General features: G+C 36.5%; 1 protein-coding gene across 1 annotated transcript; it reads right to left on the reverse strand.

Annotated features, from left to right (window-relative positions):
* LOC18771449 (zinc finger CCCH domain-containing protein 20) lies at window positions 2,809-4,592 on the reverse strand. Its single transcript, XM_020568617.1, has one exon. The coding sequence runs from the start codon at window positions 4,519-4,521 to the stop codon at window positions 3,328-3,330; it is 1,194 nt and encodes a 397-aa protein (XP_020424206.1). The 5' UTR covers window positions 4,522-4,592; the 3' UTR covers window positions 2,809-3,327.

Below are 14,028 nucleotides of genomic sequence, written 5' to 3' on the forward strand. Positions count from 1 at the left end.
TAAGTTAATTTTTTCAGTGCTGTCTAAAATTGTGTAACAAACAAGCAATATATATACTATATCTTTTAGTGCCCCTTTTTTGTCAACTTCTTATTTTGGAGATAACGATATTGACATATTATCTATTGAAATTGGTTAAAATAGCCCTTTTTCACAACTTCTATTCTAAAGTAGCTGTTTTTTGCATTAAAGAGACACTATAGGGACAATAAAGAGACATTAAATAGGGGCAGGGGCTGTTATAAAATAAAAGTTGTGAAAACTGACTAGTTTAGCTCAAACTCCTATTACCTACAACATATCAACAGTATGTTCTTTAATGAATAATGGAGGTCCATTTCATAGTTGGATTAAAGGTTAGAAAGAGAGAGAGAGAGAGAGAGAGATAAAGAGAAAAGGATGCAGTCCTGCATTCGTATTCTTCCTATAATTTGGCTCTCTTGTCTCAACAAAAACAAAAAGTCAAACGTTGGCATCTTAATCTTTCTATCCGAAAAAAAAAAAAAAAAACAAACAAATTTGACTAGAAGAAATTAAGCACTTGAAAATCCCATATGAACACAATTATATATGAATGCAACTTGTAATAGTAATGAAGATAAGAACATAATTTCTTACTATGGTTCCGGATTTCCAGCAATCCGAGGACAAGTGAGTGAGTGGTTAGGTTACCACATGTCATGGCATGCATATAATTGTGCCCTTTTTCACATCCCATCCATTTTCATAGTTCCATACCTTAAATGATCTTTGCGTTTCTGGTCCATTCTGTCAGCATCAAACTCCCAAGTTGAAACTATAAACTAATACACATTTACACCTAATTTCATTTGGTGTTGGTGCAGCCAAAAGTATGGGTTTTGAACCCATCGGCGCAGGATAGCGACTGGCAACTACTCAATTTCATTTTAGTTACTTGGTTTGACGGTAACCTCAATGTGCTGGGAAATCACACTACAAATTCACACGATTTCATCGTCTTCCTTGCTTTCATGGTCATTGACAAAAACACACACACAAACAAAGAAGATTTTTATTTTATTATTTTTATAATTCTAAACTCAGTTCGTCTTTTATCACAAATGGACCCACCTCGATTTTTCTTTTGATAATGTAGATTTCAGTGGACTGATCTGATGCTAACAATAATGTTAAACAAATAATTTGGGGTTGAAATGGAACCTAGCCCCAATCTACAAGTTTTTTCCCAATGCTAAAAGCCAAAAACGTCAAATATATATGGCAGACCAAACATCTCAGTTTCCTATAATTCCTCGATGGGTTCATATTTTTAAGTTTTTGTTTTTGATGCACAAAATTATGCTTTTTATTTTCCAAAAATGGATATTCTTCGTGATGTTCTGCCAGTTTGGATGGCATATCCCAGAATGAGAGTGAAAATTTCAGGACCGCAGGGCTCTCTCCAGTTTTGCAATTCCAAGAGCACGACATGTACATGAGCAGAAGCAAATTGATGTTTAGGGACACGAAGCATGCACGTGGCAAACATGCAAATAAAAACATGACAGGTTTTTACGTGATGCGGCATATAGCTTATGACTCAAGAGGCAGACAACGACACTTTTGTAGTTGGAGGTTGGAACTCAATATAATAACCCTGCTCTTGTATTTTTATTTTTATTTTTATTTTGTTTTGGGGTAGGCAAACAAATATTGTTTCTTCAATTTGTTTATCAAGAAACAAGAATTGTACTTGTTCAAAATTATGTCTTCGTCTCTCTGTCTCTCTCTCAGCGTAATTTGCAGAGGCCTTGTCCCTGTGTACCTGTGTATTGAATTTTTTCAACAACCCAAATTTTGCTTTTCAGTGAATTTAAAGGCCAAAAGCAGCTTCTCAGTTCGGTGGATGGGATGGGATGGGATGCTCAGAGAAACAAATGCATCGAAATTAAGACTGGCTAGCATTTCATTCATTATTAGTGTGTAATTAGTCCACCAATAAACCGCACTCGGATACATTAAAATCATTATCAGTAATTATCCATGTCTAAATCAACACCACCACCCAATGAAAACAAGACTCTACACATCATGATTTTGACAGATCGTTCACCGTACGATAATTCCAAAGACCCTCATCACAATCACAGCTTCAGCAATAAAAATCCAACGGTGGGAACAAGCTTAGAGTGCATGCAGCAGCATCAGGATCAGCCTGTATTATTCTAGTAAAGGTCAACAGAAGGGAAAATGAAACCATAGCTCATAATAGCCTCATATCCTTAAGATATTGCGTGTTGGAGGGGTTAAATCAAAGACTATTGAATATAAGTAAAGTCGGAAGACCAATTATACCAGAGCACAATACAGAAATAGTTTTTCTTTCTTTGCCAGGGATATAATTTCCACCTTATTTTTCATCCATTAATTTCTTTGTCAGAGATATTTTCTTTACCCTGGAATTCCAATTTATGTCCCACAATTTCAAACCTGTGAAGTGGAAAAGGAGGAGGAGACTTGGGGAAGAGTTTATGGACTTCACTTTCATTTTCCAGACACTGTCGAACCATGTGAAGCATAAAAACTTCCTTGCAACGGACTATTACCGGTCAATAATACTATTACACCTGAAAAAGTTATCTAGAAGTTTTATCTGGTTTGTCATCTGGAAGTCATCTGGTGTGTCATTGCGTTATTCGGCAGGGGGATAGTAGGCATGAAAGTGTTTCTCCATGTGAAGCCCCTTGTCAATGAGAAAATTAAACCTCAACAGCCTCTGAAATTTAAGGAGAAATAAGAAAAACCCAACATGCCAAAAGGAATTAAAAAACAGAGCAACAGACCAGAGGAAACTGGAAAAAGTTACAATTTTTACATAGATAAGTAGTTTGGCATAGAAGCATAAGTTTTTTACAATGATAGAGATCAGTAAGTGGGATAGTGATAACAAACACCATAATGAACAGAAAAATAAAAGAGGGAATGATCCACTGTCTTGCTTCAACTATACAAAAGGCAATTCCTTTCTTACCAATCTAGCATTATCTACTTCTTATCAGAACAATCCCCAAAATAGAGATTCTACTCTTCTCGCCCACGCCAACCATCTTGGTTGGGAAAACATTTACACATAATCTTCAAATCTTCAGCTTGACTTTGCTTCCAAAATCAAATTCCCAGATAGATATACCAACCCTCTCCCCCTCTCTCTCTGCTTCAGAGACACTATTCACAATGAGAGAGAAAGCAAAATATGGTAATTAGAGGCCACCAAATTGAACCCAAAATAGAATCATAGACATCTCATCTCAGCAACAAATCATAAGAGAACCATTAAAGAACCCGTATGTGCCCACTTGGCCCCACTCACTTCACCAGCTCCGAAACCCACCCAACATCAGGAGCACCACCGCTCGGGCCTGATTCGACCCGACCCAGAGAATTCTCCTCCCTTAGTCTCTCAAACATCTTCGCCCTCAATCCCCTTCCAGACTCCACCCTCTCCATGGCAGGCTCTTCCTCACAACCCTCCTCGCAGAAATCCAAATACCCAATTCCAGAACGGCCCGGTACACGGGTCGGAGTCGAAGGAAGGCTACAGAAACCGGGTCGAAGAATTGACCCGCGTGGAGACACGAACCCGGGAGAGCCCGGAGACCCAAACCCGGAAGAACCCACCTGCACATTCCAAGAAGAAGGCAAAGACTTGACCTTTCCAAGCTGCAAATTCCTCAGTGAAGCAACCACTTCGTTGACGGAGTTCGAACCCAGAGACCGACTCAGCGACCGGGTCATCGGAGACACCGGCGGGGATATTTCCGGCGACTCCTCTGGCGTGGATGACAGAAAAGGCAGCGTCTTCCCGCACGAGGCAGCAGCCTCTATCGCCTGCCTAAGAGGCGACCCGTCGTACGACTCGGCCGTGCTGAGCGAGTTGGAGCCTCTGGGGCTCTGCTGAGGCAAAACCCTTAGCTGCTCTGGCGTATGCGCGAAGAAACAAACCCTTCGCTTACAGCTCGTGCCGTCCTTACACGGCTGCGTACGATAGCGCGCTGGGTGGAGCCAGCACTCGAAAACGCCGTGCGCGAACTCGCACGCATCGCCTTTCTTGCAATGACCCTTTCGGAAATCGGGGCAAGCCGTACCCGAATAGTGGTACTTTCTCGGGTCGCGGCGCCGGGCCTTCTCTCCCGGGTGGGCGTAAGGACACTCGGTCCAGTCATGTGACCTCCCGCGTGCGCAGCGCCTTACCTTGAACTCGAACATCCTGAAATGGTCGCAGGAGTATGCGTCGACGGGAGAGTCCGATTCGCGAACCGAAATGTCCGAGTCGGAGTCCGGGTCGGTTTCGTTGGAGGGCAAGTAGCGCTGGAACGTCGTCAGGGCTTCGTGCAGATAGTAAGGGCTGTTGTAGTCGGCGCCGTTTGCATTGCCCTCAGAGTTAACGGAGACGCCGCTCAGGGGGAACGGAGAGTACACCTCCGCCGTGGGATCGTCGAGTTGAAGCCACGGAGGGACGTGGACCGTTGGATTGGGACGGTGCGGTTCTCCGAGCATCATTTTCTCGTTTTTTGGGTGGTTTTTTGTTTTGGTTTGGGTGGTGGTGTTTAGGGGAACATCAGTCTGGTGTAGCTTTCTTTATAAACTGCTCTGAGAGTGGGTTTTAACCGTGGTTGGGCTGGGTTAGGTTGTGATTTAACCGTGGTTGAGTTGTGAGTTAAAAATTTCTAGGAGCTGCTCCATTTACCACCGCGGTTAAAAGAACCGTACGGGGAGTTTCTCGGTCACGGTGCTGTTTTATTGAATTTGGACAGCTGAAGGTTTGTTATCCACGTGTTTATCGCGAGGGCTGGGGTTTTATTTGGGATGGTCGTGTGTGACACGTGGGTGACTAAGATTGGACGGTGAGCCGACTCCCGTGAACATGCTGTTTGGTGATCGTGGCGCTCGACTTTTTATTATTTATTGCTAGGCCCTTGGTTTCCGAAGGCGGTGGAGCGTGTGATACGTAATAATATAAAGGATTTTCTTTTTATATAATATTTTGGGCTGCCGACTTGTTTCTATAAACAGCATTTAAATAAATTAAAAACCAAAATTAAAATAACTTAAAATAGAAAACTCCCATGAATGAATTCCCAACCAGCGAGAAACTTCTAGGCTTTGGTTTGTGAAGAGAATTTGATGGAAAATGATTTTCTATGTCTTTTTTTAATAGATCGAAATTAAACGATTCTTTTAACATGTTTAATAACGATGGGAAAATAAATATATCATTTTATTTAATTTTTTATGTTTGATTTTTGAAGGAATATAAAATAAATTTTATTTAATTCTTCAATTAATTAAAAAATCAATTAAATACTATATAGTAATTTTAAATTATTAATGGCAACAAAATAGAGTTATTTACATTAACACCCTTTAAGGTTTTTGGTGTTTTCATAAAACTCTCCTATGTCTTAAAAATTACACAAACACCCCCTGATGGGGTTTCATGAAAAAGTCAAAAATCTAAGAGGATGTTAGTGTAAATAATTCGAACAAAATGGTCATAAAAAAGTGCATTTAATGTTGGCCTTAGCTTTCCACGAGAAGGGAAAATGAAACCCAAAGGGCTGGAGAGTTTAATTTCTCCCCATATTTTCTTATCTGTCATGCAACTATTTCTCATGCTTAAACTTACTAAACATAAGAAATCATATTTCCCATTTCAAAGCTCCATTTTCCATAAACTAAACGCAACACTAAAATTGTATGAAATAGTTTTTGGAAAATGAATTGTTGTTCATAAAGCATTTAACATACGAATGCACTTATTAAACGTGCAATTTTTCATACTCATTCTCTAGTTATGTACATCATTTTGTACGTATACTTTGTCCATTATCAAGAGGAATTGGTATGAAAATAGACTATATTATATCAAGTCAACTTGAATGAAGTTAACATCAAGATGTGGAAAATAGTTAAAGAAACTGACTTGGGAGCTCATCTTTAGGTTATGCCAATTTCACTAAGCCTTGGACATATTCAGATCCCATTTTTTGGTTTGTAGCAGTCAATAATTTGAGAGAGGACGTAAATGCATAAAAACAGAAACTTCATATTTGTAACTTGTAAAGTTTTGGTTGTAATTCATTGTCAATTCCAATGAAGCAGAAACTCTCTTGTGCTTTCCTTCCTTGGTTGACTAGTAGATTTCTATGCATCTGTCACGGATATTATCACGCCTAAAAGGTCAATTGACCACAATCCATATCCAACTCAAATTGTCCAATCCATATTCCATACAAAGATGCCTCCAGGCCGCCCCCCTCCCCTCTCCCTGAAAATGATATTTCCCTAATTACAGGGCCACAACAGCTATTGTTGAATGTTTTCATCAATCGTTTAGGTCTAAAACCAGAAACCCTGTTTTGTTGTATTACTCTTCATTTGGATGAGGAAAAATAACTCGAAATTTAGTAAAAAGTCAGAAATTTAAGAGGAGAAATTGACAATTCTCTCGTTTGGCAACTTAAGCTTAGAATTTATTAAATGACGCAGTGGAAAAATCATGGAAACTGAGGCATCAAATTCCCGAGTTTAATTTCCACCAAAATATGCGTCATTTTACAATTTTCATAGTGCGAGAATTCATATTTTCCAGTGTGCCAAAACTTACATAAAAAAATAACGCCTAACTTTTCATTTTTTTTTAAAAAAAAACAGCACCAAAATTCATTTCACAATTATTGTTTGTATAATGATCTTTTAAGTTTCATACTTATATTGTTTTATATTTCATGTTTAGAAATGTCTTAGAGATTTTGATGGAACGCACATTCTGATAACAATGTCGGCAGAAAAAAGACCAAGATATCGAAATATTTAGTTTCTGGCCACAACAGCTATTGTTGAATGTTTTCATCAATCGTTTAGGTCTAAAACCAGAAACCCTGTTTTGTTGTATTAGGGATTTGATGACTGTGTAAGAGCTAACAAGATAGAGTAATGTTCCCCCATTGGGATCCAACCATCCTGGGCCACACAATCCTTAGGCATTGAAATGAAGCAGCATGTGTGGTGTCGGGGTAGAGAGCTTTATGTCTATCCATTTGAGGTGAATCAGAGATCTCATTACTTTTCTTAGTGCCCCTTTTGGCCTATAATTAAAGTTCAGCAGCCCTCGTCGGGGCTCACCTTTTCTGGATGTTTGAATATTTGTACCCACCCCTCCAAAAAGTAATGGTTATATGAACGTAATCAATAAGATTAGTTGAGTTCATTTACACATTAACAACTTATGCTTCTAGTTCTGGGGTTTGTAGCTCCTTCAGTCACCTCGTTCCTTTGGTTGTAAACCCAAAACAAAACCAAGAACCAAAATGAAAAGGAAAACAAGGTGAAATCATTTAGGGATGGGGACGATGTGGGTAGACGTACGTGGAGGCTAATGAAGGGGATAAGAATGAGGCAGACATGTGCAAAAGGTGCAAAGGTGCAAAGGTGCAGCGGAGGATGAGTGAGGTAAAGGGCAAGCATAAATAAAAGAAAAGCTCTGCCATGCCCTGCTGCTTAATTATATATAGGCTGTGAGAATGAAACCCTTTCCCTTTGGGTTACACTTGGCAGTTTCTAGGCAGCGGTCTCAAGGAAGTTAGGGCACGTATGAGGTCTCTTTTGTCCACCTCACCACAACACAACAGAATCTGCACTCTGTTTTAGCATCTGTACTGTAGCACTGTACTCACCTCATGGCTCTCTTGGATTATAGTCCTGTTTGGTGCCTTGTAGTCTTCCTGCGCCTTCTAGAGGCACCACTATTTTGTCCAAAGTGTGCTCGCGCTGGCTTTGCCAAATGGTATATCAATTTGGTTCTTCCCTTGGAGGAACCCTAAGTTGGGGATGTCCTTTGTTTTTAGGACTAGTAAAAGTTAAATAGGAGGCCTGTAAGTTCTGGTATCTTAACCTATCAGATCTTGCCAAACATCATGTCCAACACTTTGATTCTGTTGTGTTATTCCCTTGAGATAAAAAAGGAAAATTAGAAGAAAAAGTTATGCATCAATGGGAGCTTCTCAATAAACTACTTGTCAAAACATCATCATCCCTTATTAGCATTTTCATTAGATTTAGCTCAAGGTTGACTCTTTCCTTACTAGCATATGTCGTGTCTAATTTAAAAGTGTCGACAGCCGAAATTAAGTCGCACGCGCGTGTACGACTGATGCTAACCCCTTCTTTGGATCAAATATAACATCCAAGGTTGAATTTAAAATTAAAAAGAAAAACAAATGGCATGGATAAACTTGTTTGAGGGTGCCAAAATAATATTGTTCTGAACTCACAGTGTCACGTGAAATAGTGTTGACGAACTAGGGTAAGGGCCAAAGAAGAGGGTGGGAATGGGACAGATGTCCCAAAGTTAAGGACATTTTCGCGTCCCGACAAAACAGAACGAGCTCCCCCGTACGAGTAATATCCTTCTCCAGAGAGTGAATGCGATGGATGTACGGACACCTACCACGCGTCCCCTTAAATCTCTCCTTCACCGTACACGTGTCCACGTCTTTTTCCACTCACTCCGGAAGCGACAAGTCTGGTCCTACCATGACTGCCACACAAGCTCTTTTCACCACGTGGCCGCATCTCCATGACTCTTAGATCTCGAGATTCCCGTGATTTTGACGCGTTTCGATTTTGTTATTTATTTTAATTGACCGCTTTGATATTATCGTTTTGGAAGAGGAAGTATCGGATGCTACTCCGCAAATATCAGCAGGAACGGTATCAACGGCTGAAAATCACGGTTCAGTTATCATCACAAACTACGATCGATAAACTTGATTTTTATTATCCATAACCATTTTTTCATGCATTTGCGTAATGAAATTTTTATATGCATTTTTAACTCATTTTTTAAATGAATTTTTTAAAGATTGGTAGTGGGAAGATAACCTCGGTGTTTATATATAAAAAGAAAAACCAGATCACGTTTGACTGTCGGCTCTTTGGCTATTACTACTATCAGTGAGAGTGACCATATTTGATATGACGGGCGATGACAATGATCCTTACTTAGCTCTCGATCGTCTAAATTAGGAACTAATTTATTTTCTATTACTGGTAAAAATATTATGTGTGAGGTGTTACTTTCTAAATTTTTTATACAAAAAATATTCTACTTAATATAATCTAAAATCTAAAATACATAAAAAAGGATACGAACTCAAGTGCAGAATGAGATGCATATCCAATCTAATCTATTTAACTAAGTGGATTTCTCAATTATGTTTCGAGAATGTATTATGACTACTATTTTACACTATTTTGACTTGTACGCGTGTCCTCACAAAACTACAACACTGTTTACTTGCCTTACAAACAAGGTAAATGTAACATGCAAAGGCTAAGCTGCCATGTGATTACTCATCACAAAGTAGTCAATGTATATTTGTTTATATAAAAAAAAATATATATTTGTGGAAATCGATGTGTTCATGGATTGATTATAGACTCCTGTTTCATCTTGACAATTTCTACGTAATGCAAAATGTTTAATCTAATATTGACATATTGATTAAAAACAAATGTTGACATGAAACCTCACCAACCAACAGGTTTTTTTTCCTTCTGTTTTTTAATATTTATTATTGATATTTTGGTGATCTGGATATGTTTGACAGAAAAATGACGGTTGATTTATTTTATTTATATATATATATAAGGACAGAAAAATATAACCAAGGTGCCAGATTTTTGGAAGTTAAAATGCATCAGAACACACTATTTTCAAGCAATTTAAATTTTTATGTTAATCTCGTCTTGCATATTATCGACTTATATTACACATAATCTTATACAAAATATTTTGGATTTGACCCTTAAACCATTTTTGAGAGATATGTTATACACAAAGTGGTGGTGTGAGTCATGTCATGCGGTCATAATCCATGGAAGACTTTTCAAATCCTCAAGACTAGCTAAGGTGGAGAGAATAGAAAAGGAAAGCATATGCATGCGAATGATAAATGCCAAAGAGTAAATAGGGTTTTTCGTCCAAAAACAATAAAGAAGAAGAGTAAAGGGTTTTGCTCATCTGCTGCTGCCCAATCAAGTTCTTGGGTGAGCTTGGTTTCGACAACATCGGGTGAGGTTAGATAATATACTTTGGCTTTTCCACTATTGGAGTTGTCAATGTTATTGGGATTTTTTAAGATCTTGCAACATCTTCTTTAGTTGAAAGGGAAGAAAGTAACCCTGCACTGCACACAGCCCCCAAAAGGAGGAAATAAATTAATACAAAATATTAAAGTTGGAAGATACTTAAGAACCTAATTAATTACCTTGTTTTTTTATTATAAACAAAGCAATAGTATTTATTGAAGAAATAGAGCATAGTACAAAGTCACAAAAATGTCAAAATGAATACAACATTTTCAGTGATCAAATAAATTGATTTGGAGAGAATTACATCTAAACCAACAAATATTCAAATCTCTAATTTAGTAGCCCGAAGCATTTGTACTTAGACTAACAATATAAATTTACCACACAACAACAGAAACGACAAATACATATCACAGCCGAAAGCAAAATACAAACCAAGAAATTCCTAATGAATAATAGACAAACAAGTGATACATTAAGAAAGGTAGGGGGTAACTCCTAAAGTGTAAAAGCATTATTAAAATATAAAACCAAACGATAAACAAGCCACTGTTAATGAATTTTTATTAATAAAATAAATAAATAAACTTAGGAGGTTCATCATAATATCATCCACAGAGCAACTGTTGGATTGTCGACAACAAATAAAGTATCTTTTGGATTGAAACATAAAATTGAAGAATATATGGGGGCATGAGAGTGAACTTTGAGCTATTTTGTTTTTTATGAAAGTTATTTTCATAATCGATAATATTCTTCTGATGTTTACTAATTCATAATCAGGTTAAGAGGAATTATATTGAGGAGTAGTTGGAATTCGAATTCCAATTAAAGTTGTATACTAAACTTTTATGTGGAATCAGGAAATGAGTGATATTGATTCCTTATAAGTTGTTTATTAAATTCTCATGAATCAGAATTGAAACTAGTTTGATTATTAAAATTTATTTGTTCTAAATGGATTAAAATGGATGATAAATTTAGAATTTTAAAATTTGCATGAAGATATAATGAGTAAAAAAGATGGATTCTTGTGGGCATCTCTCGGAATTACAATATCACCTCCTCACTCAAAAGTCAAATTTCTCCAAAATCATAAGTTGACTTGAATTCATGATTTTATGTCGGCACCACTTGCCTTTTCATTTCTTTTTGTGAAGTAACGTATGAGTAATCAATAATCAGAATTAAACTCCTTATTTTGATTTTCATTATGTAATTCTCTCCAGATCAAACTAATTTATCTTTTTGTTTGGTCACTGGAGATGTTGTACTCATATTTGGCATTGCGACTACTCTGTACTTTTTTATGTGTTATCAATAAAATTACAATCGCTTTTTATCAAAAAATAAACATGTCATTAATCCCTTCAATTTTTTTTTCCTTCCAAAATTTCGGTACTTTTAGGCACCTCATAAATGATATTACAAACATTACCCAAGTGGATTATATTAAGCAAATTGTAATTTTCGAGTTGTATTTTTGCTTTTGGAACGTTGCAGGTAGTTCCTAATTCAATTATATCTTTGAGGATTAGATAAAGTTAATAAACATAAGGATAAAATGAGAGAGGAATTCAATCGAGTCGACGTGTTAACAGTACAAAACTTAAAATAAATAATTAAAAAAGGTCAAACATCACACAATACCAAATTTATAGGAATTTATCGAGTTCTACAACATCAAGGAGTGAGACAATGTCCAAAATTATACACATGCATTATAACAAAACGGATAGGAACATGAAAAACGAAACCCAGATGGATATCAAGATTTCCCAAGCTAGATTGCAATTTCTTGTTCAAAAACAGAATAATTCAACCTTGCTCCAAAACCATTGCTAATTTAGCTCCCCATATGAGAGCAAAGGGTGATGTGACCAAACACCTACCTAGGTTCACATCAAATATTGCATATTGCATACACGGCCCCATCAACTCAATTTAGACCATCAATTGCCCCTTGCCTCCTACCTTCCAAGCCAACCCCAATAAAGGATAAGAAGAATCCATGTCAAAGTTCAAACGCTAGTAAGATGAACTACTTTGAAAGCAAGGGCGGAATTAGAATTTTTTCAACGGGTGAGCTAGATAAAGGGTTAAGATAAAATGTAATGAATATATATATTTTTTTTGTACTTGCAATTTCTATAGTCTTTGTAAATGTATACATTAAATAATATAAAACACGCTAGTTCATAGCTTCATTGACTAATTTTCAATAAAGTTTAACACAAAATAAATACATATTAAATGCAACAAAAAAACAGATATTATCAAAATGAAAATATGTTCAACAACTAAATTGAAAGTGTACCTATTTCAATATGTAATTTTATTGATGCATTGCAACTAAATTCATAAGTAATTGAACTTTTTAAGACTTTTTATTAGATTAATACATACTGAGTTTACATGTTTGATTTTTTGTTTTTCCACTAAAAAAAATTCCTGGACTACAACCCACCTCAGTTATTAACTTGGTTACGCCAGTGTTTGAAATGAGTCATAAAATCTTAAAATTAGTGTAATCGTATATTCATTAATATTTTGTTCCTGGTTAAATAAAAGTCTAGTTAACCGATAATAAAAGTAAATGAAACACTATCATATCGGTTGTTGACCGAAATTTTTTGTAATAAGTTAGTCTCCTCGTCAAAATTAGGGTAACTTGTGAAACTTGTTTATGTAGGTTTGCTTTCTGTCATGTCAGCACAGCATCTCATATACCATTATCCAAACACGTGATTTCTGTGGCCTCTCATGCAATACCTTTAGCATGAGATTCTCTCCTTGTTCAATTTTATCGATTAATGGCCTAATTTTACTTCGTGCACAACTTTTTTGCTGCCTTGGAAAATCTTTGGCACAACTTAAATCTCTTGTCGTATCAATGGGACTATAAAGTTCTCAGGCCTCAATGATCGATCCAATCCAAGGCATTGTGGGCCAAGTTTACATCTTGCATGCACACAATTATTTTACAGCATAAGCAACAATTATATGAGGTTAAGGGGGCAAAGAAATCAATATTTATTGGAACAACGCGGGGTTTTTTATGTTGAGAAATTTCGAAATTTCATTCATAAATAATCAATATAAACTAGAAATAAAAGTCATTACAATTACGGATAAACATCCTCTGAAATTAAATTTGTTCTTGAAGGTCAATCATTGTGCCTTGTGATATTTGTTTGTGGTGGAGGTGGAGGACCTAGAGGCCTAAATTTGGGAGGTTGCTGTGAATTTAGGGACATGGAAATAAATTTTAAAGAATAATAAATACAAAAAATGTATATAGAAGTGACGGTATCAGTCACATTGAGAGTGATATAGATAAGATTAATTGCCCCACCAGCAGATGTCACTGTTACTATGATAATATCTGCGCCATATATAATGTATATATTTTCTTCTGGGGTAGAAGTTTATGTGCTTACTGCGGGTTTCTTTTCGTCTGTAATTATCAAGGAAAGGGACAACTGATTAATATATAATATCTACAGATGACTTATTTTTATTTTTACGAAACCATGGATGACTTTATCTTGGGTTGATCGATGTAAGAATAAATGACTTTATTTCGGGCCTATATGAGAATCTGAAGTGTTAATCACGAAAGGAATTAAGTATAATTTGTCCCATCAACTTTTAAGAAGAAACATTATATATAACAGTCTTTGAGTGCACAAGAAATCAACTCAAATATAAACATTTGATGCAATTATGTTATTTCAATAAGTAAAGATATTATTGATGTGAATGCTAACGATAGTTGTTCACGTGTATGTATGAATGTCGATAAATTTATATTACGTAGTAAGAAGTGTTATTCCCGACACAAAATTTGACTGAAATGTCCAAGTTTGATGCTCCCTATTATTTAGTAACCAAACAAAATTATCCCAATAC

This window comes from Prunus persica, chromosome G7 (assembly GCF_000346465.2).
Source record: "Prunus persica cultivar Lovell chromosome G7, Prunus_persica_NCBIv2, whole genome shotgun sequence".
Lineage (NCBI taxonomy): Eukaryota > Viridiplantae > Streptophyta > Magnoliopsida > Rosales > Rosaceae > Prunus > Prunus persica.